Genomic DNA, 26,766 nt, shown 5'->3' with positions numbered 1-26,766 from the left:
GTTTAGGAGGGAAATAAACACAGCTTGAAGGAACATTCATTAATATTTAGTTATCAATCTTTATACAATTATATGATAATCTATTCAAAATAAGGGTTAAATGAAAAGTGCTATCATCAAATGAAACATTAGCCTCAACTCCATAACAAACACAGCAAGATGTCCAACCAGTTGCAACTTCCCATATCTTGATGACTCCGTTGTCCAGTGGCCAGAAGCAGTCTGGATGATTCTCTCTCATTGGAGGCTGCTTTATCACCAGGGGTTGGTGTTTTTGATGGACGGGGTCCAAACGTGAGACCCCACACCGTCTGATCACAGTTCAGGCTCTTGTCCTGTCTGTTGCTCTCCGGGGGAATAGCAACCTTATTGACTCTATACTGACAATTAAGCATTATTGACAGTAAACTAAAAAATGTTTTTTTAAATCTCCAGAGGTGCTGATGAACATCATCAATACTTTCAAATCAGGAAAGAGGAGAGGAAGCAATGGAGAATGGAAGGACGAAAGGAAGGAATATTTACAGTCCTGTCTTTAAAGTCCATACAGGCATACCATACTGAAGCAGCCAGGCGACCACCAGTGGTGGAGAAAGTACCCAATTGTCATACTTGAGTAAAAGTAAAGATACCCTAATAGAAAATGACTCAAGTAAAAGTCACCCAGTAAAATACTACTTAAGTCTAAAAGTATGTGTACATTTCTGTATGTATGTAAATGTAATTGCTAAAACATACTTAAGCATCAAAAGTAAAAGTATAAATAATTTCAAATTCCTTATATTAAGCAAACCAGTCGGCAGGATTTTCTTGTTGTTTTTAATTCACGGTTAGCCAGGGGCACACTCAAACATAATTTACAAACGAAGCATGTGTGTTTAGTGAGTCTGCCAGATCAGAGGCAGTAGGGATGACCAGGGATATTCTCTTGATAAATGCGTGAACTGTCCTGCAAAGCATTCCAAATGTTACGATTATTTTGGGGTGTCAGGGAAAATGTATGGAATAAAAAAGTACATTATTTTCATTAGGAATGTAGAAGTAAAAGTTGTCAAAAATATAAATAGTCAAGTAAAGTACAGATACCCCCAAAAACGACATAAGTAGTACTTTTACAGAAGTACTTTACACCACTGGCAACCACCCACACTACCCCGTGTCTCATAGATCAGGCGAACTGGGATTGAGGGTGGGCGGATCTCAGCTCCAATATCTACCATGCTGTGTGTTCATGTCATGCTATGTTGTTGTTTTAGGTCTATCTTTATGCAGTGTTGTGGTGTCTCTTGTCGTGATGTGTGTTTTGTCCTATATTTTTAATCTCAGCCCCCGTCCCCGCAGGAGGCCTTTTGCCTTCTGGTAGCCCGTCATTGTAAATAAGAATTTGTTCTTAACTGACTTCCTGGTTATCTAACAATGCCTTCCAAGTCAAGAGGAAAACAAAGCGCCCATCATGTCTTTAGATCGCTAAATGATGTAAAATAGCCTAATTGTTCTTGTTTTATTGCGTGTTTTTTAGTAAAAGGAGAATAATTAATCTATTTCCTGTACAGTACAGATTTCCTGATTGGCTACTTTAGCACATGTACTCTTGTTTTCTATTACGTACAATTGATTTGTCCCTGATTTGTTTGATCTACAGTGAAGAATTTTTAAAGAGTTATCTATCTGGATTTCGGCTATCGAATAGGATTAAATGCATAGAAATATAATGAAAAGAACAACTGTCCCCATTCAAATCACTTGCTATGTTGCCATTACTTATCCAGTGATTTTTGTTGTTGTCGACATTTAGAATGTTCCCATAGAAAATAAATGCGACAATTGCCTGCTAGGGTTCGTGAAAGCTTCTTGTGTCAACCAAACCGTAGTGACGTCACTCACACCCCAAACATGTTTCCACAAAAACCTAGTGTGGAATACAAATTGTAGTGGCTGAAGTGTTTCCATTACCCACTTAGGTAAATTACGCATTAATAAATTGGCGACAGCCTGTATGTCCTCCTACCTACCTGTTTCATGTTGCCCGCGAAAGCCACAACGCAATAATAACTGAATCATATATTTCTGTGACGAGTGCCAACGCATCGCCACGGTCTGCGCTCATGTACAACTGAAGTAATCGGATAGTGAAACTTGCCAGCCAACCAGAAAAGCAAGGCGTTCTTTAAAGTCAGGACAATATTGTTCCTGTAAAGAAAATGTTTTATAGAAAAAAATATTTTGTAAACAGTAAACATTTAGTTACATCCGGCCGTAATAGGGAGTCCCATAGGGCGGCGCACAATTGGCCCAATTGATTTGGCCTGGGTAGGCCCTCAATGCAAATAAGAATTTGTTCTTAACTGACTTGCCTAGTTAAATAAAGGTTAAATATAAATACACTTTAAAAAATGTGGAGTAGAGCTTTATAGTTACGTGATGACGTGATGACGTCACGTATCTTCAAAAAATGAATCGCCAATCATCATTTATTCGGAAAAAATACCGCTTCCATCATGTCGTGTTAAAGTTTGATAAAAAAATAATCCCGTCGAACGAATACAAAAAGTTGTCAATCTAGAACATTTCTTCTATAGCTGCCTTTCCATTAAACACGTTGCAATGTTTTTTTTTTTTAACATTGCTTGTCTAATAAACCTGGGTCAACGGAACCTGCCTACCGATTCTTCCGTTCTATTTCTATGGATTTAATCCTATCGAAATCCATTTTTTAAAACTAGGCCCTGATAAGCCTACGCATTCAAACTTGTAAATTGTATATAAAAACAAGAGAGAACTACATCCCTGCCTTTTTAATTTAATTTTTTAAAAACAGGTTTAATTTGGTGTTTGAGAAATACAAAATGTTACATTATTGTCAAATATGTCATTTAAATGAGGCTAATGGCAACCATTAATTGAAATAACCATGTTAAATATCACCCAATAAGCCTGAAGCTAAAACAAAACAAAGGTCAAATGGGTGGTGAAAAGCAAACCTATATACTGTATCTACATACTGTACAAACCAACCACCAATCATTACACACACAACAAAATAGTTTTCTTAAAGTCTTACAACACCTAAAACGTGACAAGTTCATCGATATCTCTATCTTCTAGCTGTAATGGATGTTCAAGAATTTCTGCATCTTCGTGGTCAACTGAAAAATAGATTGGTTACAGATTTGGGTTATAGTTGCATCTACAGTATAAGATCAATACAAAACAGCAACAGAACCGTTATATTTGAGTAATTTAGCAGATTCTTATCCAGAGCGACTTTTACGAGCAATTAGGGTTAAGTTCCTTGCTCAAGGGCACAGACAGATTTTTCATCTAGTCGGCTCTGGGAATCGAACCCAGCGCTCTTAACCGCTAGGCTACCTGCCGCCCAGTTACAGTTCTATCCACTGTGTATTACGGATACATTTGCAAATACAACATTGCAACATTATTAATAGTGTCACATTTAATATCAAATACACATTTTGAAAACAACCCCCCTCTACAACTTGGAAGCAGAAAATCATTCCTTACTGGATGGTATTGTGTGTATCTCTACAAGTGTAGTATTGTGTCCGTTGGTCAGAGGCAGAGGTGGCAGTCTGGGTATAGCTTCATGAAACACCTCCTCTTCATCTGCCTCTACCAGGCTCAACACATCTCCTCTCTCCCCCATTTGCTCAAATCCATTACCTGTAATAAAAAAAACGTACATTTAGATTTCAAAGTAGGTAGTTAGTATTTGCATATATCTTTTAGCAATTCGGTAACTTCACAAGTCAGTTATCATCAAAGTATATCTTATATTATCTTAGGCGATGGGGGTCATATTATCCATTCGCTTTCATGAAATTATACAAAAATAACCAGGGGTACAACTTTGGTTTTAGGGGGGGGACATAACTATTCTTTTTAGTTATATCCCCGTCCCCAGTGAAAATTGCACCCCTGAAAATAACAAAGGCAGATAATCTGATATGGCACGGGCAGTTACAAAGTTTAAGCCCTATCAACAAAAGTGACATTATAATGCATGGGAAAAAGATCTTACCCAGGCATATTCGGTCACGGTTGGAGTATATTGTTTTAGCAATAACAATGCCAGATCCTACTATCAAAATAGCTAGGAATATCCCTATGATTGCTCCAGTGTATTGAGAGGTGGCTGTGGAAACAAAAGAACATTAGACATGATTAAGTAAAAAAAAGTTAAGTCACTAAAGAGAAATGAATGTACAATAATCTAAAGAGTCTTGTTAGAAGCGAACAGGGAGAGGCAACAGGTTTAGCGACATTCCAGGGAAGGTGTTGCCTTGCTACCTTTCTGCACCTGTAAGATCATCAACATAGATTATCACAAGGACCAGATGGAGTTTGCAGAGATATCCAATCTGTAAACACACACCTCTCTGAACTAACCTTTAACTGTTAAATAGATCTCCAACTCGCGGACCATCAGTGGGTTCTCGCTCCTGCAGAAGTAGAAGCCCTCGTCCTGCTTGGTGATGTTGACTATAGTGAGGGTGAAGGTGGGGCCTTGCTCTGACAGGACGTACTTAGGGCTGGAGACTACGTCCTCCTGCTGGGCTGTCCTCTGCCATCTGGTGAGGGCTGGAGGCAGGGAGATGGACTCTGTACACGTTAATGTCACGTTGGTTCCTTCTACCACTGTGACTAGTGGTTCCCCTTCAGGATAGGGGGACTCTAGGGGATGAGGAGGGAGACAGGGGTTTAGACTGGGTTAGTGATAGATACACATCTAGCTAGATATCCTTCTATACAGTTTTGCACACAATCACACAAACTGCATTGGGTGTGACATGGGAAAAGTATAGCCTGGTAAGAGGTGTAGGTAACACATTCATTTTGTTCTTCCTCATTGTTTAAGTCATCTTGCCTGGTGCTCAGAAACGCTGATAAATTACTTCAAAATATCTCGCCTTTCTGGAATCACAAAGACAGCTCCCTCCTTTGCAGGTTTCTTTTGGAATCAGACCAGGTGTGCCACAGCCACTGGGTGTTTCACACATTACTAATATTCTATGAGCTTTGTACATTTGTGGAAACCATTCACTTGGTTAAAAGCTGAATGTAAATAAGAGACAGACGAGATGTCTCTTTTAGTAATTACCCAACATCATTGTATCAATAAATTGGCCAATGGTAGGGTGTCCCAATAAAGCACCCTGAACTGAAAGGGGATACCTAGTCAGTTGTACAACATAAAGGAAAGGGGGATACCTAGTCAGTTGTACAACAGAAAGGAGAGGGGGATACCTAGTCAGTTGTACAACAGAAAGGAAAGGGGGATACCTAGTCAGTTATATAACAGAAAGGAAAGGGGGATACCTAGTCAGTTGTACAATTGAATGCAGAACTGATATTGACATGTTTCGGGGCATCTATGTACAGTTGCAATATAGAAACCATAAAGCTGAATGCAAACAAAAGGCATATCAGACGTTGGCTGGGTGTGCATCCCAAATGGCACCCTATTGCCTATGGAGTACACTTATTTACCTATGGGTCCTGTTCAGAAGTAGTGCACTATATAGGGAAGTGTTCCATTCACTACGTTTGCAGTCATCTCTCACTTACTCAGGGTGAAGGAGCAGAACTTATCCTCTCCTGGACTTATCGTAGGGTGATGCCCACTACACTTCAGTATCTGCCCATCGAACAACAACGACCTGTTCAGATTCACCACCAGATTATCTGTCTCCTCCGACTCCATCAGTTGTCCAGCCACCTAAAAGAACCACAAATTGAGGATAACATACACACAAAAAAAATATAGATATATATTTTAAAAGCCTGTATCCAATTAAGTAATGTTTTAACCCCACAAAACAAACACCTGCTTCCCATGGCTCCCTGACTTCTGATGCTTCTCCCCCCAGAATAACGTGGGAGAGGGGTAGCCTCCAAACCAGCTACAGCTGAATTGGACATGGGACGGATCCTTCCCTGTGTTCCACAGACACTCTGGGTGCCTCTCTGGGGAATCTAAAGGAGAAAGATGGATGCTCTTTACAGTATAGAATTGATGAGGTATTTGGGTTATTACACAACAATAAGATAGGTACACAAGTCATTTGAACAAGCACCACTGGCCACTGTATCTGATAGGTATCTATTAGGAGCTTAGGATATATACCGATATTCAAATTGTCACTAATCCCCGAGCAACCACTATCAGAGACCATTAAGTCTGTTTCCCTTATAGTCACCTACAGTATACAAGCAGCTCTGTGCTAGAGCCAGCAGCCTTCTGGGAGATTGAGTTCTGGGCTCTGCAGCTGTAGTTCCCCTGAGCTGTGGGCTGAACATCCTCTATCCTGAAGTCCAGCCATGACCCACTGCCCACCGCCAGAGAGTCATTACTGGACGCCACACCCTGAAACCCCCAGGACAGGCTCTGGGAGGGGTAGGACAAGCTGGAACAGTTGAATGACACCGTGGAACCCCTGACAACAAAGAGGGTTCCGTTGGAAAGAGGCGTGGCTGGCTGGATGTCTATGATGCTATTATCAGGACCACCTGCAAGAAGTAAACATGATATACTTTACTATAGTGTTGCCAAAGAAGGCAGACATTTTCCACTTGAAAACCGTCCTCACAGTATACAACAATCAATCCTTGTTACAACCCAAGGTACCCGTCTTTCATTATTGAGCAATGTGGACTGAATCCATAACATACACAACGTTTGTAAAAAATTATACAGTCCCATTCCATCCATCCATCATATACTACATAATGGTCAAGGTAACACTGCAGTACCCCTCTGATCATGATTGTTCAAATGCCTACAAAACACACAGGCTACTACAGCATGTGTATGAAACCAGCCCCAGCACCAAATCATCCAGAATAACCAGTTTCAAGGCAATAATTGTTCAAAATAATTTCTAGGGCAACTGCCAGGGCTATTGACCAAGATACCAGTACAGTATCTGCAAGTCATTATATGAAGGACATCATCACACATTGTTATGATAGAACACAGATACTTACTGACTATTTGCAATGTGAGACTTGTTTGAGTTTTGTTGTTATGGGGTAAAGAATCACAGAGATAGGTCCCCTCATCTGATAGATTAATTCTGTTGATGTACAAGCTTTGATTGTACAGTATGGTCAGGTGCCCTTCACTTGGGGATATTGGAATTATAATGGAATGATTGCGTTCAATGGTAAACTGGCCATTCGTCATCCATCGCGTGAATGAGGGGGTCACATTGGTCGCAGTGTTCCAACACGGAAGTATAATATTCTCTCCCAGTGTTCCAGCTACAGTAGTTTCATCCGAGCGCCCATTTGCTGCAACTTTCATAAAAACAATGAGCACGATCATTTAAGACAAGAGACGCGATTCAACAAATTGCTTATAAAAGTGAACAGTAGGCCTATATAGATCAAAACAATAGATCTAATTTCACTGTATAGGCTAAAAACAATGGATTATGTTTCATAAACATGTCACAAGTGGACACTCACCGGTCTGATGCATGACCTGAAGAAAAACTGCAACTGCGAAGCCATTCATAATTATTCCTCCTACTGTATAGCATATATACTCTGATTTATAGTTAGACAAATGCTTTGGTTGCCAACCTCTGTCTGACTACCTGTTGTGCATGCGGTGACACAACACACCTCTACACCTAGTTTACATAACTGGTTAGAGTAACTGATATAGGAATTATGAGCCACAATAATTCAATATTTTTCTTCTCCATGGAACTGCCACATGCTATAATTTTTCAGCCATTTGGCTACCTGGCTGTTTACTCGCGCGCGTTTATCCGGAAACTTCAAACCACACCCAACACTTACCTTCTTAAAGGTGCAGCAGGGGATTTCTAGTTTATTGACAGTTGATACCGCTGTCACCGCGCTGATCAACGAGGCGGGTTACCCAAGTTCACTGAGAAGGTGAACAGAGACAGCCTATTATCTCTTTCTCTAGAGTGTAATCTAACTCAGGGAAAACTAACACAAAAGTGTCTGAAATGTAGGTAATTTACATATATGTTTCTAAATCTTAAAGACACAATGTAGCTTTATCAGCAAAACGTGACAATTCGAGTAGGAGTGGACCTTGGTCATGAAAAGAACATTCTAGAAAGATAAATTCGCGTCATTGGGCAGTAAAGTGAGGGATTGACAGAACCTTAGGCCAATCACAAGTGCTAACTGCAGCGCTAGACGTACTGTGATTGGCCTAAACGCAATGCATAGTCAAGACTCCGGGCCCTGCCTGTGCCTGCCCCCTTGTGTTTTTGTGCAGAATAAGTCAAAGCAGCTCCTGTTTGCAGCTCTCCGGAATCAGTCAAAATGCCGGTAGATTTAAGCCAGTGGACAGGGAATCTTGCCCTAACAGAGGTGGATGAGAAGCCTGCACAGATCCTCCATGTCAAGTATGGCTCTCTTGAAATCGACGAGTTGGGCAAAGTGCTCACGCCAACACAGGTACTGTCAAAGACGAACGAGTATTTATTTTAGAACTAAACCAAGATAGACCATGCCTGTCTTTTCCAATGGGACCAAACGAGTTAAAGTGGGCAAAACAAGCAAATGAACAAAGTAAATGAGTATTCAGAAATGAACATTGTGTAGCTGTGATAACTGCAGAAACTACAACGCCCTTTTGTTTGTGCCACACTCGTTTATTTTACAATTGTGTTCTGTGAGCAATGCCCTAGATTTGTTCATGCCGACTCCATTAAAAAGTAATCTCTATCCCTATGATCAGTCAAACAAAACAGCTAATCGTGTTTGGTTTATATTCTTTAGTCGCTGACCTTTCTCCAACACTGTGGTGTACACTGTTCGAATGAGTTACTCGCCGTTGCATCGGCGTTCATCTTTGACATAACTAACGATTTAGCGAATCTTTTTTTTAAATAACTAAACCAAGATAAACCATGCCTGTCGTTTCCAATGGGACCAAACGAGTCATAGTGGGCTGAGCCAAACACGAGCTAATGCGATCCTATTGGCGCGTTCTAGCCTGTATCTGCACCGCCTGAGGTGCGCCTGTGCAATAACTGAAATCGCCTTTGCACTCCTATACGCAATATATACACACTTTTGGAAAGGGTAAAGTCTACAATTAGTCCACAACATATTATAGTTGGGAACAGAGAACTGTATTGAGAACAAAGTTTAATTGGTGCAGAATGTCACCCAAAATCCATATCGTTCCATCTTCTCCGGCCAGTGTGCTTCCTCTCACTACATATTTGGTAGTGAGCGGAAACGCCAAGCGGATGCTTCACATTCATATATCCGGTAAAATATCTCATTGTTCTGTGGAGTTAGCTTGCAAAATAGCTAGTGTCTCGAATATAATTCAGAGTTGTAGGGTTAACAGCACGTGCTCACGATTATGCTCAATATATATAGTAGTTGATACATTACATGAAATAAGCTCATTTAAAACATGTTATTGATTGGTAGCAGAATAGCCATATTGATTGCTAGCTAGCTAGAATTTGCATGACCAGGTTTATTTGCAAAAATGTGACACAATGCACAAAACCGTGTCAGTGTGCAATAATGTTCCAGTCTTGCTTAGACTGCACAAGAGGTGGTCTGACCATACACTGACTGTCTGCACTGCAGAGAAGAGGGTTGGGCAATGACTGTTAATCAGCACTCTCTTAGTGCAGGATTTTTGGCCTAACTCAAATTAACATAATTATCCACAGTTCAATCGAATATCCTTAATACATTAAACTGATTTGTTGCTTATAGTTTGTTATACCAACTATATTAACTGTGGTTTGTATTTGTGATAGCAACCATTTTTATTGGTCAAATACACATGATTACCAGATGTTAATGCGAGTGTAGTGGAATGCTTGTATTGTGATACCAACCTTGACTTGTTGTGAAAGTATTTTTGGCTTGTAGGGTGTTTTGTTGCGATACCAACTATATTGACCACTGCTTGTGTGAGTTATTACCAAAATGGGATGGGCTTGTATTTATTGAGACCAACTACATTCCCCTTGGTTTGTTTCTTCACAGGTGCAGAGCCGTCCCACTTCTATAGGGTGGGAGGGGTGTGACTCCACAAAGCTGTACACCCTGGCCATGACTGATCCCGACGCACCCAGCAGGAAAGACCCCAAATTTGGGTGGGCTGCCGTAGGGCTGGGCGATATATCAAATTAGTTTTAGCACACTTCTAAATGCATGCTTCTCCAGAATCACACTTATTATTGTGTTTTTGAGTGTTGTCTTTTTTTGGGGGGGTCTAACCCCTTTGCTTCTTCTGTGCTGTGTGTACCTTCCCATCTCTCTCTCACACACTCACACTTACAACAACAAAGCTGAGAGATCACTTCTTCGTCTCTGACAAGTGGTTTCAACTTGCTATTTGCATTTGAGGTTGGGTCCAAAAGAATGGGTCACATGGACACCAACATATAGAGAAGTTAACCTTTCTCATGATACCCTTTTTTAGGTCTCAACTCTTCAAATGATGTGCAGAGCAGACTACTGAAACATCACGACTGTTGTATACATGTGCAGTAAGCATTAAACACAATTATTGAAGGATTTGGTATCTTCTCATTCTGAGAAATTAGGTAGGTCACTTAATAACATTAGATTAAATTTTACACATGTCCTGATGGATATAATAAATAAAAGAGTTGAAGGAACTGAAAGCAGTACCAAGAAGATGCGAAGGATCAGTTTGTTGGGCTTAGTTTTTGCAGTTTTAATCAATTATTAACCTTTAATGCGTGATCATTGAGCAACACAACATTATTCACTTAGCGTCGTGCTCGTTCTGTCTTATTCTCCCTCTCTGGTTTCTGCTTAGTCACACTACAAGTGCCATCACTGCACAAGAAACAAACACTGACATTGTATTGTTATTCTTTAAAAGAAAGAAAGCCCAGGAAGTTGTCCAGCATTTGTCATCTTGTGACAAATTTACTGACTTGCCTAGTTCAAAAAAAAAAGAGATTGGTGGCCCCGTTGGCATTAGACTAGCATTGGGCTTTGGTAACTCGTTCTCATTCTGAGAAATTAGGTAGGTCACTTAATATCAACATCTGGGGGAAAAAGTGGACAAGCTAGCATGCTGTTCAAACAGACAGAAGGGTGTGTTCAGAACGCTTCAACTGTTCTACCTTGTTACTAGCAGATAGATCCAAGTTGGCTGAACTTGAAATGGAAATGTTAGCTGGCTACTCACTAGCATGTGGGCTTTTGCTTGACATTGTTTGAGACCTGGGTTAATTTTCGATGACTGACTTCTTATAGCAGGCGTTATTTAAGCGTGAATGTGCATTATGCATTTTCGTAGACTTGACAACCAGATCAGTGATTATTGGGGGGAAAAATAGGTTTAACTATTTTGATAAAATTAGTGGGTCTTTTGGTGTGGAGGCTTGACCTTTTTTAATTGTACAACAAAAGCTTATTTTGAGAACAAATTATATGAATCGCCCATAAATGTGAATATATCGAGATTATTTTTCAGGCCATATCGCTCAGCCCTAGGCTGCAACTCCCTTTTAATTGGCTCTTGGATCGATTATGCAAAACGTTGCTTGACCTTTTCACCCCCTGATGATTTATGAAGCCAACAGATTGTGTTATCGGTAATCTTATTTCTTAAATGTTTTCAAGGATGTTGGATAACCATATTTTTTTTCTCCTAACGATTTGTATTCTTTTGAAGGGAGTGGCATCACTTTCTGGTGGTGAACATGAAGGGAAACGATGTATCCAGTGGATGTGTCATGTCCGACTACGTTGGGTCTGGCCCTCCAAAAGGCACTGGTAACCTTATCCAATGATGATTGGAGCGACTTCTATTCCTCTAGGAATTTCTGAAATTTGAATGTGACAAATTGTCTACACAAGTATATTATTGGACATGTGGTGCATTGCTTCACATAGCCTTTGCACTTCCTCCCTCATTGACCACGTGACATCTTTGTTCCTGTGTGTGTGTCCCAGGTCTCCACAGGTATGTGTGGCTGGTCTATGAGCAGTCAGGAAACCTCTCCTGTACGGAGCCCGTCCTCACTAACTGCTGTGGAGACAACCGCGGCAAGTTCAAGATCCAAGAATTCCGCCAGAAATACGGACTGGGAGTTCCCGTGGCTGGAACCTGCTATCAGGCAGAATGGGATAATTATGTCCCTAAACTCTATGAGCAACTGGCTGGAAAATAAACAAAGGAGTATTCAGAAATTATGTAGAAAACTGCAGGAACCACAATGCCTTTTTTTTTTGCCACACTGATTTATTTTACAATTGTATTATGTGAGCAATGCCCTAGAGTTGTTCATGCTGACTCATTAAAGTAATCTCTCTATCCCCATGATCAAACAAAACAGCTAATCTTGTTTGGTTTACTATCTTTAGTCGCTGACCGTTCTCCAACACTGTTCGAATGAGTTACTCTATGGTTGCATCAGTTATTTTTGTAGACACTGGCGATAATGAAAATGTGGTGGAGTGCTCCTTTAACACAACCTGGCCCTGCATAAGCCATTCAGTGGTGGACCTTGAATGTGGCCATATTAATAGGGAGCATCAGCAAACTCAAATCCATGACTACCTGTATACAGCCAATCATGGATTTCAGGTAAAAATCCAATGACAGATTAGACAGCAGTTGTGATGAGCACTTTATTTACAAATATAATTAAAAGCTCTGACAGATTCATGCAAAATGAAAGTGCATGCAAAGATAAAGCATTTATTTACTGATCTGGTTGATAAGAAAATACTTTGCAGCAAAAAAGAATGATGAATTTCAAGAGTCACTGAAGGAAGGAGTAATCATCCATTAAAAAAGAAATATTTGAATAACAATTAAAATAGGAAAATAAGTAAAAGCTCTACATAAATTGTTCTATACACAAAATACATGTCCCTCCCTTTGTGCTACCTGGGAGTAGGGATTCACATGTGCGCCGTCTCAAATCACACCCCTATAAGTACTGCACTACATAGGGAATAGTGTGCAATTCCAGAAGTAATATTCACATTACATGCCAGTGCAGAGAATCAGTGGAGTACCAGGGTGCATTGCAAGTCTCTCCTCAGTGTCCCTCCCAAGTCAAGTTTATAATCAAACTGATTCATGTACCAATGTGTACATTATGACTTAAAACATGTTCTCAACATATGAAATTGCTTAACATTTTTACATAAAAATGTCCTGATGAATATAAATTTAAAAAAAGAGTTGAAGGATCAGTTTGTTTTTGGGCTTGATGTTTTGCACAGTTTTAACCAATTATTAACCTCTAATGCGTGATCATTGAGTAACAACACATTATTCACTTATCGTCGTGCTCGTTCTGTCTTATTCTCCCTCTCTGGTTTTTGCTTAGTCACACTACAAGTGCCATCACTGCACAAGAAACAGGAACACTGACATTGTATTATTCTTTAAAAGAAAGAAAGCCTAGGAAGTTGTCCAGCATTTGTCATCTTGTGACAAATTTACTGACTTGCCTAGTTAAAAAAAAAAAAGAGAGTACCATGAGATCGGGGGCCCCGTTGGCATTAGACTAGCACTGGGCTGGTGTTTGTGTGTGTGAGAATCAGTGACTAAAGTCCCCAACTGGTCAAACCAGACCAGGTCAGCAGGATGAGGAGGGTCAGACCAGAGGATGAAGATCGAGAGACATAGGCCACGAGGAGATTACCAGCGCTGGTCTAGTCATCCTTGGGGGGGTTCCAGGTTACCAGGGCTGGTCATCTGTAGTCATCCTTGGGGGTCCAGGTTACCAGGGCTGGTCTAGTCATCTGTAGTCGTCCTTTGGGGGGGGGTCCAGGTTACCAGGACTGGTCATCTGTAGTCATCCTTGGGGGGGTCCAGGGCCCCCAGGTTACCAAAGCCCAGACGGAGACTCTCCATGTCGAACGTGTCAATCTCTCTCTCCTGGCGTTCCAGTAGGTGCTTGATCCTCTCTGTACGCTCCTTCTGAAGGGAAGCCAGCTCCTCTTCAATCTACAAAACAACAACTTAGTTCATTAAACTATCGGAAGCAAGAGTATTTGGAATCACAACATACTGAAGGTAAGGTATGAATGAGTACTGCTGAGTTTGACCTGCAACAGCTGCTCGTTCAGGTTTTTGCTCAAGCTAGTCTAGGGGATTGATTTGAAATTCAACATGAATCTATATAACCACTCCATAGTCAGCAAAGTACAGACATAAATACACCTGCACTATTACAGACATAAATACACCTGCACTAGTGCAGACATAAATACACCTGCACTAGTACAGACATAAATACACCTGCACTATTACAGACATAAATACACCTGCACTATTACAGACATAAATACACCTGCACTATTACAGACATAAATACACCTGCACTATTACAGACATAAATACACCTGCACATTACAGACATAAATACACCTGCACTAGTACAGACATAAATACACCTGCACTAGTACAGACATAAATACACCTGCACTAGTACAGACATAAATACACACTATTGCACTAGTACAGACATAAATACACCTGCACTATTGCAGACATAAATACACCTGCACTATTACACCTGCACTAGTACAGACATAAATACACCTGCACTAGTACAGACATAAATACACCTGCACTAGTACAGACATAAATACACCTGCACTAGTACAGACATAAATACACCTGCACTAGTACAGACATAAATACACCTGCACTAGTACAGACATAAATACACCTGCACTAGTACAGACATAAATACACCTGCACTATTGCAGACATAAATACACCTGCACTATTGCAGACATAAATACACCTGCACTATTGCAGACATAAATACACCTGCACTATTACAGACATAAATACACCTGCACTAGTCATGATTTAGGACCAGACATTGGCAGTGAAGCTTATCAACCCATTTTAGACGTCCGCAACTTTAATTCATTTTCAGTGTTCGGTTTGTATTGATTCATGATTTAATTCCATAAAGCCTTCAGCAACAGATTCCATCTAGCCCCTGAGTCACGTAATAGTCCAGACAGTGGATCGATATCTGCAGTTTGCACTTCTCTTTCATATGAAATGAAGCACATGAGCCTGGGGTGTGTTCATTAGGCACAAAATGGAAGAACACTTATTGAAACAGGAAGGGTCTGTCTACCTGAACTGGTCCAATAAGAAATGCTTTTAGTTTTCCATTGGAGAACGTTAAAAAAAATTATTCTGTTACGTTCCCTGATTAATACAACCCTGATACTGGTTTCGATGATGCAATCTATTTCAGACAGATTGCAGGGAGACAGATGGTCAACAGATGGCACCACAGCACCACTGGTTGCATAACATTGTAAAGATACTATTGTCAACTGCTGCCTGGGTAACTGAAACTGGATCAGGGCGGCATGTTCCTTTGTTGTCCAGGAGCAATGACATCATTGCATTGGAAAAACTTTGTATTCTAGTCCCCCAAAAAAGCTAGTATTATGACTGATAAAGTGGCATATGGTGAATTGATTGTATGCCATCAGCATCCACTGTTGGAAATGGTCAACAGCAGAGAGTAGTGAGTGGGGAGAGGAGCTGAAGGAAAAGGTGTTGTGACTCCAGATTGTATGACACAGAATGTATGACTTGATGAATACAACAGGGAAGTAGAGGCAGCGTCGCTGAGTAAGTAACGCCTTATTGTTGAGAATCTCCATATTACATATTATCAAGAATCAATTATACATTTCCTTAACACTGCTTATGATTAAAATATAGAGAGCATGTTGTAAGAATAACACATCAATGGTAACATCATGGGATTTTACAACAAAAAGCTGTGTGCATGACCAGTTTCATGGCCCTGGGTTATAAATCAGTGGTGAGTAAAATGTGTGTAAAGTCTGTCTGTCTGCATGCGTGTGCGCACGTACATCAGTGTCTGTCTGCGTTAACTCCGCCCTCCCCCATACCTTTTTTTTTAACATCTTTTGTGAAGGTGGGCTCTGCGTGTGTAAGTCTGTGTTTCTAACAGTCTGTGTCTCTGTGTGCATGCGTTGACTCTCCCCTCTCTACTAGGTAGGCTCTGTGTATCTAACAGTCTGTCTCTGTGACGCCTCCCCCTCTATCTTTTGTTCAAGGTGGGCTCTGTACAGCTCTCTCTGTGTGTATCTTTTGTTCGAGGTGGGCTCTGCGCAGCTCTCTCTCTGTACCTTTTGTTCAAGGTGGGCTCTGTACAGCTCTCTCTGTGTGTATCTTTTGTTCGAGGTGGGCTCTGCGCAGCTCTCTCTCTGTACCTTTTGTTCAAGGTGGGCTCTGTACAGCTCTCTCTGTGTATCTTTTGTTAGGTGGGCTCTTTTGTTACCTTTTGTTCAAGGTGGGCTCTGCGCAGCTCTCTGTGTGTATCTTTTGTTCAAGGTGGGCTCTGTACAGCTCTCTCTGTGTGTACCTTTTGTTCAAGGTGGGCTCTGCGCAGCTCTCTCTCTGTACCTTTTGTTCGACGTGGGCTCTGCGCAGCTCTCTCTGTACCTTTTGTTCAAGGTGGGCTCTGCGCAGCTCTCTCTCTGTACCTTTTGTTCGACGTGGGCTCTGCGCAGCTCTCTCTGTACCTTTTGTTCAAGGTGGGCTCTGTACAGCTCTCTCTGTGTGTACCTTTTGTTCAAGGTGGGCTCTGCGCAGCTCTCTCTCTGTACCTTTTGTTCGACGTGGGCTCTGCGCAGCTCTCTCTGTACCTTTTGTTTGAGGTGGGCTCCGCGCAGCTCTCTCTCCGTCTCTCTCTCTGTACCTTTTGTTCGAGGTGGGCTCTGCACAGCGCTTTGTCTGTCTCTCTCTCTCGCTGTACTTTTTGTTCAAGGTGGGCTCTGCACAGCGCTCTCTGTCTCTCTCTCTCTCTGTACCTTTTGTTCAAGGTGGGCTCTGCACAGCGCTCTCTGTCTCTCTCTCTCTCTCTGTACCTTTTGTTCAAGGTGGGCTCTGCACAGCACTCTCTCTGTCTCTCTCTGTACCTTTTGTTCGAGGTGGGCTCTGCGAAGCGACACCTTGTGCTCCAGCTTCTGCTGCTCTCTGTCATGCTGGGCCTCGGTCTGCATCTTGATCTTACTCTGGTAGGCATTCAGCAGCTCCATCTCCTGCTGCAGCTGCTGCCTCAGAGCCTGGCACTCGGCTTCCTGGGCCTCGTCCAGACGCAGCTGAGAGGCAAGAGGAATAAAGAGAGAGAGGAATAAACAGACCCCAAGAGAGAGAAATGAGGAGTGATGGAACAGAAGTGAAGATAGGAGGAGTGATGGAACAGAAGAGGAGATAGGAGGAAGTGATGGAACAGAAGAGGAGATAGGAGGAGATAGGAGGAAGTGATGGAACAGAAGAGGAGATAGGAGGAAGTGATGGAACAGAAGAGGAGATAGGAGGAAGTCATGGAACAGAAGAGGAGATAGGAGGAAGTGATGGAACAGAAGAGAAGATAGGTGGAGTGATGGAACAGAAGAGGAGATAGGAGGAAGTGATGGAACAGAAGAGGAGATAGGAGGAAGTCATGGAACAGAAGACGAGATAGGAGGAAGTGATGGAACAGAAGAGAAGATAGGAGGAGTGATGGAACAGAAGAGGAGATAGGAGGAAGTGATGGAACAGAAGAGGAGATAGGAGGAGATATGGGAATAACAGAAGCAGATTTACAAACTCCTACAATGACCAACATCTCCTACGGCTTGGGGACAAAATGATACAATTCTCCTATGGAACTATTCTTTCATTTTCATGTGCTATATTAGTATTAGATAATATCTTTAACATGTATATGAATCTTTGAGATTGATATAAAAAAAATGATCAAATATCAGCATCACTGCTCACAAATCCTCATCATAACACCCGTCCTCCATTTTAAGGCGACTCACCGCCTGCGATGCCATCATCTCGTTGATGCTCTGTTCATACTGCTCGGCCAGGATGGCCAGCTTCCTGGTCTGCTCCTCCTTCAGGGCCTTGAGGACCACCTTGTGCTCGCTCTTGGGCGTCACCTCCATCTGGTGGTGTCTCAGGGCCTTGTACTGACGCGTCTGGACCTTACACGTGTCCTGGAACTGTTTCTTAATCTGCAGCTCCATGGCCTGGTGGAAATGGAGAGGACATTGGAACTACCACTGAGAATTTCCCCTTTTTCAGGACTGCCTTTACTAGCTGCACCCTAACCCTCACATTTAGGTTCATATCATCCACTACCTGGTTACATCAGAGCATTTTCCTTGAGAACACCTAATGTAGCTACCAATGCAGCCTAAAATAGCTAACAATGCAGCCATCACATTCCCAGGGATACATTCACTAGCTAGCTGCACCTGGCGTAGCCGTCACCTTAAGGTTCTTGGGCTGCTGCCGTAGCTCCAGAACGTGCTTGCGGCGGAGCTCTCTCTCGCGCCGGTTGTTGTATTCTATCTGGTTCTCCAGTTCTGTCTGGTGCTGCAGGCGGATCAGGTCCATGCGCAGCTTCTGAAGGGTTTTCAGCTGACGATGCTCCAGCTCCTGGGTGGACTCGTCCTGTCTGATCAGCATGGCATGCTCCATCTCCTTCTGGGTCTTCTTCTTGTTCAGCTCCTGGAGAGAGAGAGACATGGGGAGGGAGAGATAGAGAAAAGGAGGGATAGATGGGGGAGATAGGGATTATCATGGCCATCCAATGATTAAAACATTGCTTTTATATGGACACTGGATGATGAGAACCTACTCCCATTTGGTCAGGAGCTGATCAGTATCTTGTGGTGTCGTTTTATTGACGTTACCTACCTACCTAGCCCCCCCCCATTTTTCATGTTACAGAAGCCATTCGAGGACAACATTGACCCTGGGAATGTTATGGATAAGCAGTTGGACATGTGATTTTCACATCCCTACTGGATATCAGTGTCCACTGCACACCACTTCAGACTGAACTTGAACTAAAATGTGTGTGTATCTATACAAGATACTGTACATCCCAGTCATTCTTCACACAATGTCACCCAGTTCACCTGGCCTCTCGTTTGAAATGGCTCTGTACATCTATACAATATCCAGTACCTCTCGTATCTGCTCCTGTTCCAACGCATGTCTCTTGATCATGACTTTGCGTTTGCAGCCTCTGCAGTTCCTGTCGTAGAAGACCCTCTGTTGGCTCAGAACCTGGGCCTCCTCCTCAGCCTGGCTGTGTTGCAGGTTCTCCTTGTGCTTGGACAGGCGCTCCTGCTTCTCCTTCTTAGTGGTGTGGTGGTCTTCATTCATCTCCTGGAAGATGGGAAGAGAGACAGAGGAGATCTTTACAGATACATAACGGTCCGTGATATACATGTTCTCCTGTCTAATGGTCAGGTGTGCAGCAGATCCTCTTATTATCTAAAGATATATAGGGTCCTCTAGAGCCATGTATCTAGAGAGTTGGGCCAATGAGGTTTCTGCATTATGATGCATTTACATAACACTTCCAACATTCTATGACAGGCATATTAGCTCCACATTAACAGTACAGGTTGCGATAAAGAGGTCAATGGAACGCACACCATGGAGGATAGAAGGACGCTGGATTGGCACACATTCAACAAATCTGATCTAACAAAGCGGACATTCGTCAAAACCATCATGATTGATGTATTGTAGCAGGTCTACCATGTGGTTATTAAAATCTGATTTGGATATATGTGGCAGATCTCACTGCATTACATTTAGAAGTCGTCCCTTTTCAGATTTAGAAGCGACTGCTAAATGCAGTCTCTCCTGTTCATGTACATGTAAACTGGTAGCGTAGCTAGCATTAGGAAATCGATGGTGGTAGCCAGTTTAACAAATGCAGTTGATTGGTGACGATAACATGAACATGTATTGGGGTTGACATCTATACAATCATTATACTCCGGTTTTTATCCCAACATAGTGTTAAGTACATATACAGTATATCACAAAAGTGAGTACACCCCTCACATTTTTGTAAATATTTGAGTATATCTTTTCATGTGACAACACTGAAGAAAGACACTTTGCTACAATGTAAAGTAGTGAGTGTACAGCTTGTATAACAGTGTACATTTGCTGTCCCCTCAAAATAACTCAACACACAGCCATTAATGACTAAACCGCTGGCAACAAAAGTGAGTACACCCCTAAGTGAAAATGTCCAAATTGTCAATATTTTGTGTATGTAAATATCTTTACATTGTAGCAAAGTGTCTTTCTTCAGTGTTGTCACATGAAAAGATATACTCAAATATTTACAAAAATGTGAGGGGTGTACTCACTTTTGTGATATACTGTATATACAGTAGCCTAAATGTAGGCTAATTTTGCTGGGGTGATTTGAGATTTTGGATTTTTCCCCAACGTGTTTCCATTGTTTTTGTTGAGTTATTAAATTAATAGAGGGGCAATGTCATAAACCCTCAAAGTTCAGGAATGAGGTGAAATTGGCAGCCATATTGGTCAGGGAGAAATCCAAACCAATCTAATTGGAAATGATGGCAGTATAGAGGCATAATTCTGGTTTTATTTATGCAGGAAAATAAAAGTAAGACGTGATATATCAGAAATTGTGTAATAGAATTGTCAACCTAAAACATTGTTATAGAATTATAAATAGAGTTTATACAGGTTTTATAAAAAATGTCTGTATAAATAGCCTATAAACAGTCAACATTTGGTTTTCTTGGAAAGCTGTGACGCTATTATATGATACAATATCAGTACTTGTTGCATTTACAACTTGTCTAAGTCCTATCATCAACTGATTTCAGCCAGTGTATTGACTGCATTGTTTGAATGGAATGTTGGCATATTGGCAGTTAATTTGAGAAAAAAAATGAATTATTCCTCTAAAAATGGCTGGCTAGCGATCAAACAAACATTCTTCAAATTCATTATTTTACACAATATCTTATCACAGGACTGGAAAACCATGGTTGACCAACTCCCTGACCAAAATGGCTGACCTTTAACCCATCATAAGAAGGTTCATGTCCATTATCGTATTCTAATTCCTAATTCTATGATTTAAACCATGCTATGTAACTGAATGTCTAGAACCAGAGCAATGTCTATTAACTGAGATGGCCTAGTTCTGTTCACAACAATGGATCCAGTTCTGAGAAACAGTGCATCAAGGTTGTTAGAAACACAATGTGTGTGTGTGTAGTGAGTGGGAGGAGTGACTCAGCTCCTCCTCAGTGAAATGAAAATGCACGATGATCAAACATACACAAGTACAGTATGTTTGTGTGTGTGTGTGTTTGTATGTGTGTGTGTGTGCGTGTATTCTTAGGATGGTTGTTTCCACCCATCGCAATACATAGTAGATGTGTCATGGGTGCTGAGATTATTCCTACTGTAGAGGCATTATACGAGGGTACAGTACTGTACTAGCTAGCTAGAGGACATAAAGTGTTGCATTGCGACCTCTAATCTTTCCTTGCAGCGCTTGTACTAAGGATCGATTCAACTCTGCGCAATACAGAGCATATAGTGTGAGGCTGGGAAAGGGGGAATAAAGGACCTCTTTCATCTTCTCCTTGCAGAGCTTGTACTGCTTCTTCTGATTATCTAGGAAGGTGGTGAGCTCCTTCTTCTGCTGCGACACGATCTGCTGCTGGAACTTCTTCTCATCTGATGACATTGTCTTCATCTGAGGGGAAATGAGAGACAGTGAGTGTAATGTTTACTGTTCATTTTCATTGTTTATTTAACTTTTGTTTATTATCTAGTTCACTTGCTTTGGCAATGTTAACATATGTTCCCCATGACAATAAAGCCCTCAAATTGAATTGAGAGACAGGGGGGGGGAGAGGGAGGAGTAGGGAGAGAGAGAGAAGTAGAGAGAGAGAGGGGGAGAGAGAGAGGAGTAGGGAGAGAGAGAGAGAGAGATGGGGAGAGAGAGAGAAAGAGAGGGGTGGGGGGAGAGAGGCACAGATAATAGTTAGCTATGAAGGGGCCTTGTATGGGAGAGAGGCACATAGGGAGAAAACAACACATGGCTAATGTTGTTTTGCTAGCAAGCTACCGGTCTGTTAGTGGTGTTAGTGTTAAGTATTGTCAGAGTATAGTGCATTCTGAAACTATTCAGACCCCTTCACTTTTTCCACATTTTGTTACATTACAGCCTTATTCTAAAATTGATTAAATAATAGTTTTCCTCAATCTACACACAACACCCCATAATGACAAAGCGAAAAACATTTTTTTATTTTTTTTGCAAATGTATAAAAAAATAAAGAACAGAAATACCTAGTATTCAGATCCTATGCTATGAGACTCGAAATTGAACTCAGGTGCATCCTGTTTCCATTGATCATCCTTGAGGTGTTTCTACAACCTGATTGGATTCCACCTGTGGTAAATTCAGTTGATTGGGCATGATTTGCTAAAGGCACACACCTGTCTATATAAAGGTCCAACAGGTGACAGTGCATGTCAGATCAAAAACCAAGCCATGAGGTCAAAGGAATTGTCCGTAGAGATTTGAGATAGGATTGTGTTGAGGCACAGATCTGGAGAAGGGCCCTAAAACATTTCTGCAGCATTGAAAGTCCCCTAGAACACAGTGGCCTCCATAATTCTTAAATGGAAGAAGTTTGGAACGATCAAGACTCTTCCTAGAACTGGTCGCCAGGCCAAACTGAGCAATTGGGGGAGAAGGGCACCGCTCATCACCTGGCCAATACCATCCCTACGGTAAAGCATGGTGGCAGCATCATGCTGTTGGGATGTTTTTCAGTGGCAGGGACTGGGAGATTAGTCAGGATCGAAGGAAAGACGAACGGAGCAAAGTACAGAGAGATCCTTGATGAAAACCTGCTCCAAAACGCTCGGGACCTCAGACTGGGGCGAAGGTTCACCTTCCAACAGGACAACGACCGTAAGCACACAGCCTAGGACAAGTCTTCGGGACAAGTTTCTGAATGTTCTTGAGTGGCCCAGCCAGAGCCTGGTCTTGAACCCGACCGAACATCTCTGGAGACCTCAGCGACGCTCCCCATCCAACATGACAGAGCATGAGAGGATCTGCAGAGAAGAATGACAAACTCCCCAAATACAGGTGTGCCAAGCTTGTAGTGTCATATCCAAGAAGACTCGAGGCTGTAATTGCTGCCAAAGGTGCTTCAAAAAGTATTGAGTAAAGGGTCTGAATACTTATGTAGATGTTTTGCTTTGTCATTCTCGAGTCCTGTGTGTAGATTAATGAGGGAAAAAAACTATAGAATCTATTTATGAATAAGGCTGTAACGTAACGAAATGTGTAAAAAATGAAGGGGTCTCAATACTTTCCGAATGTACTGTAAACTAACACCATTAACAGACAGGTAGCTTGCTAGTGGACGTGATAGTGGACGTGCTAGTGGACGTGTTAGTGGTAGTGGACGTGTTAGTGCTAGTGGACGTGCTAGTGCTAGTGGACGTGCTAGTGGACGTGGTAGTGGACGTGTTAGTGCTAGTGGACGTGTTAGTGGACGTGTTAGTGGTAGTGGACGTGTTAGTGGACGTGTTAGTGGACGTGTTAGTGGACGTGTTAGTGGTAGTGGACGTGTTAGTGTTAGTGGACGTGTTAGTGGTAGTGGACGTGTTAGTGGTAGTGGACGTGTTAGTGGTAGTGGACATGCTAGTGGACATGCTAGTGGACGTGTTAGTGGACGTGTTAGTGGACGTGTTAGTGGACGTGCTAGTGGACGTGTTAGTGTTAGTGGACGTGTTAGTGGACGTGTTAGTGTTAGTGGACATGCTAGTGAACGTGTTAGTGGACATGCTAGTGGATGTGCTAGTGGACGTGTTAGTGTTAGTGGACATGCTAGTGGACATGCTAGTGGCGTGCTAGTGGACGTGCTAGTGTGGACGTGCTAGTGGACGTGCTAGTGGAAATGCTAGTGGACGTGCTAGTGGAAATGTTAGTGGACTTGTTAGTGTTAGTGGACGTGCTAGTGGACGTGCTAGTGGACGTGTTAGTGTTAGTGGACGTGCTAGTGGACATGCTAGTGGACGTGCCAGTGGACATGCTAGTGGACGTGCCAGTGGACGTGTTAGTGGATGTGCTAGTGGACGTCAAGGAGGGAATGTGGACCATGGAGGTTAATCTGCATAGTTACAGATGAACTGTTGTGGTTTTTAACAGCTTCTTGACATTGGGTGGCAGCAATGCCTAACCCATAACATGAACAAGGGATCGTTTCCCTCTCCCCAGACACCTTCTTTGATTGGACAGTAATGGCACTTCTCCAGGACAGGAAAAGACAGGACCCCCCCCCCAGACCCACCTCTTTTTCACAGTGGATGGTGTGTCTTTTGGCCAGTTTCTCTAGCTCTATATAGGCATTGTTGGCCTGAGTCTCCACCTCCTTCTGCAACTTCAGTCTGTGTTCGTCCATCTCTGCCTTCAGCTTGTTCTCTAGAGCGATCAGCTGCTTCTGGTGCTGCCGTCTCATCCGTTTATAACCTGACATCTGCTCCCGCAGCTCATTCTCCTGCTCGTGCTGATGGATCTGCTTGGTTACCTGTGGGGGGGATTCAATCAATCAACCAACTAATCACTAAGGTAGTTAGGACAACTGAGGTCATAGGTCAAACAGTATGGGATACACAAAGGCACTTCTCAATGACAAAAATCTGTCCTCTCCAATTCTACTGCGCTTCATCTGCAATGATTGGAAAGGAGGGAGGAGTAGATCAACGTTATAAAGGAGGGAGGGGTAGATCCAACATTATAAAGGAGGGAGGAGTAGATCAACATTATAAAGGAGGGAGTAGATCCAACATTAGCAAGGAGGGAGGAGTAGATCAACATTATAAAGGAGGGAGTAGATCCAACATTAGCAAGGAGGGAGGAGTAGATCAACATTATAAAGGAGGGAGGAGTAGATCAACATTATAAAGGAGGGAGTAGATCCAACATTAGCAAGGAGGGAGGAGTAGATCAACATTATAAAGGAGGGAGTAGATCCAACATTAGCAAGGAGGGAGGAGTAGATCAACATTATAAAGGAGGGAGGAGTAGATCAACATTATAGAGGGAGGAGTAGATCCAACATTAAAGGAAGGAGGAGTAGATCAACATTATAAAGGAAGGAGGGAGTAGATCAACATTATAAAGGAGGGAGGAGTAGATCCAACATTATAAAGGAAGGAGGAGTAGATCCAACATAAAGGAGGGAGGAGATCAACATTATAAAGGAAGGAGGGAGTAGATCAACATTATAAAGGAGGGAGGAGTAGATCCAACATAAAGGAGGAAGGAGGAGTAGATCCAACATTATAAAGGAAGGAGGAGTAGATCCAACATAAAGGAGGGAGGAGTAGATCAACATTATAAAGGAGGGAGGAGTAGATCCAACATTATAAAGGAGGGAGGAGTAGATCAACATTAGAAAGGAGGGAGGAGTAGATCCAATATAAGAAAGGAGGGAGGAGTAGATCAACATTATAAAGGAGGGAGGAGTAGATCCAACATTATAAAGGAGGGAGGAGTAGATCAACATTAGAAAGGAGGGAGGAGTAGATCCAATATAAGAAAGGAGGGAGGAGTAGATCAACATTAGAAAGGAGGGATGAGTAGATCCAACATTAGAAAGGAGGGAGGAGTAGATCAACATTAGAAAGGAGGGATGAGTAGATCAACATTATAAAGGAGGGAGGAGTAGATCCAACATTATAAAGGAGGGAGGAGTAGATCAACATTAGAAAGGAGGGAGGAGTAGATCCAACATTATAAAGGAGGGAGGAGTAGATCAACATAAAGGAGGGAGGAGTAGATCAACATTAGAAAGGAGGGAGGAGTAGATCAACATTATAAAGGAGGGAGGAGTAGATCCAACATTAGAAAGGAGGGAGGAGTAGATCAACATTAGAAAGGAGTGAGGAGTAGATCCAACATTATAAAGGAGGGAGGAGTAGATCAACATTAGAAAGGAGGGAGGAGTAGATCAACATTATAAAGGAGGGAGGAGTAGATCCAACATTATAAAGGAGGGAGGAGTAGATCAACATTAGAAAGGAGGGAGGAGTAGATCAACATTAGAAAGGAGGGAGGAGTAGATCAACATTAGAAAGGAGGGAGGAGTAGATCAACATTAGAAAGGAGGGAGTAGATCAACATCAGAAAGGAGGGAGGAGTAGATCAACAACAACATAAATTAGATCAACATTATAAAGGAGGGAGGAGTAGATCAACATTAGAAAGGAGGGAGGAGTAGATCAACATTATAAAGGAGGGAGGAGTAGATCAACATTAGAAAGGAGGGAGGAGTAGATCAACATCAGAAAGGAGGGAGGAGTAGATCCAACATTAGAAAGGAGGAGATACAATAATTGTCTTCTATATATACCAAAATACCCTGTTCATACAGATCTAATTTAAATCCAACCAGTTAATCAATGTAGATTGACTTCATGAGTGGACTATGATGTCATGTGATTTACATTGGTTAGGTCAGCCAAAGTCAAGTCAAGTTAGTCCAAGTCACAACATAAAGAGTCAAGCAGACAAACAAACCAAACCTGACAAAAGGGATTATCCAGATCCCCATAGTAGTCCCTCATCTTCTCATAACTCATTTTCTTAAGCCCAAGCATCATGGCAACGTTCATGTTCAACAACCGTGCGAGCACCCAGAAACCATGTGTGGCATATCCTACACCCGAACCCCTCAGCTCAGCTTTACCCAGACAAGCAACAAACCCACTGGTTGGTTAACGTTGAGACAAACGTCTTTGGAGAAACGCAGTGGCTGTGGGCTACACCGGGGCAGCTTCACCGGGGCAGCTACACCGGGGCAGGCGTGTGAACTGTGAATGAGGGAGGGAGC

General features: G+C 42.1%; 3 protein-coding genes across 5 annotated transcripts in view; 1 reads left to right on the top strand and 2 right to left on the bottom strand.

The window, feature by feature from the left end:
* Positions 1–803: 803 nt before the first annotated feature.
* On the bottom strand, positions 804–7,814 carry LOC112262556 (V-set and immunoglobulin domain-containing protein 10). 2 transcript variants are annotated; one of them, XM_024438175.2, is made up of 10 exons: positions 7,489–7,813; positions 7,006–7,317; positions 6,223–6,528; positions 5,846–5,994; positions 5,587–5,737; positions 4,408–4,692; positions 4,040–4,153; positions 3,523–3,681; positions 3,067–3,146; positions 804–949 (listed from the first exon to the last, which is right to left on the bottom strand). In XM_024438175.2, exons 1-9 carry the CDS (start codon positions 7,535–7,537, stop codon positions 3,067–3,069), a joined length of 1,605 nt encoding a protein of 534 aa, XP_024293943.1. In that variant the 5' UTR covers positions 7,538–7,813; the 3' UTR covers positions 804–949. The 2 variants fall into 2 exon arrangements, 1 of the variants encoding a protein (XP_024293943.1); XR_006084791.1 differs by lacking the exons at positions 804–949; positions 3,067–3,146 and having other exon boundaries at positions 3,661–3,681; positions 4,040–4,318; positions 7,489–7,814.
* Positions 7,815–8,251: 437 nt separating this feature from the next.
* pebp1 (phosphatidylethanolamine binding protein 1) lies at positions 8,252–12,356 on the top strand. The gene is made up of 4 exons (XM_024438180.2): positions 8,252–8,463; positions 10,027–10,136; positions 11,696–11,796; positions 11,977–12,356. The coding sequence occupies exons 1-4, from the start codon at positions 8,329–8,331 to the stop codon at positions 12,192–12,194; spliced, it is 564 nt and encodes a 187-aa protein (XP_024293948.1). The 5' UTR covers positions 8,252–8,328; the 3' UTR covers positions 12,195–12,356.
* Positions 12,357–12,636: 280 nt separating this feature from the next.
* The window catches only part of LOC112262560 (serine/threonine-protein kinase TAO3-like), a 137,322-nt gene continuing 123,192 nt past the window's right edge, over positions 12,637–26,766 (bottom strand). For both annotated transcript variants that reach the window (XM_042331338.1, XM_042331339.1), the window contains exons 15-21: positions 24,223–24,459; positions 21,474–21,602; positions 19,019–19,222; positions 18,317–18,556; positions 17,860–18,072; positions 16,969–17,151; positions 12,637–13,987 (exon numbers count right to left, since the gene is read on the bottom strand). In XM_042331338.1, coding sequence (XP_042187272.1) covers positions 13,826–13,987; positions 16,969–17,151; positions 17,860–18,072; positions 18,317–18,556; positions 19,019–19,222; positions 21,474–21,602; positions 24,223–24,459 — 1,368 coding nt within the window. In that variant the 3' untranslated portion in view covers positions 12,637–13,825. The remainder of the gene's footprint in view (positions 13,988–16,968; positions 17,152–17,859; positions 18,073–18,316; positions 18,557–19,018; positions 19,223–21,473; positions 21,603–24,222; positions 24,460–26,766) is intronic.

The sequence above is a fragment of the Oncorhynchus tshawytscha genome, linkage group LG12, assembly GCF_018296145.1.
Source record: "Oncorhynchus tshawytscha isolate Ot180627B linkage group LG12, Otsh_v2.0, whole genome shotgun sequence".
In the NCBI taxonomy this organism is placed as follows: Eukaryota; Metazoa; Chordata; class Actinopteri; order Salmoniformes; family Salmonidae; genus Oncorhynchus; species Oncorhynchus tshawytscha.
The sequence above is the reverse complement of the archived record's forward strand: the minus strand, read 5'-3'. Positions and strand labels throughout refer to the sequence as shown.

Coding starts and splice junctions, on each gene's coding strand:
- LOC112262556 (XM_024438175.2), bottom strand. CDS start 7,537: ATGAATGGCTTCGCAGTTGCAGTTTTTCTTCAGGTCATGCATCAGACC. Junction 6,529..7,005: donor TCTCACATTGCAAATAGTCA/GTAAGTATCTGT, acceptor TACTTCTTGCAG/GTGGTCCTGATAATAGCATC. Junction 3,682..4,039: donor CCGTGACCGAATATGCCTGG/GTAAGATCTTTT, acceptor TTTTTATTACAG/GTAATGGATTTGAGCAAATG.
- pebp1 (XM_024438180.2), top strand. CDS start 8,329: ATGCCGGTAGATTTAAGCCAGTGGACAGGGAATCTTGCCCTAACAGAG. Junction 10,137..11,695: donor AGGAAAGACCCCAAATTTGG/GTGGGCTGCCGT, acceptor ATTCTTTTGAAG/GGAGTGGCATCACTTTCTGG. Junction 11,797..11,976: donor TGGCCCTCCAAAAGGCACTG/GTAACCTTATCC, acceptor TGTGTGTCCCAG/GTCTCCACAGGTATGTGTGG.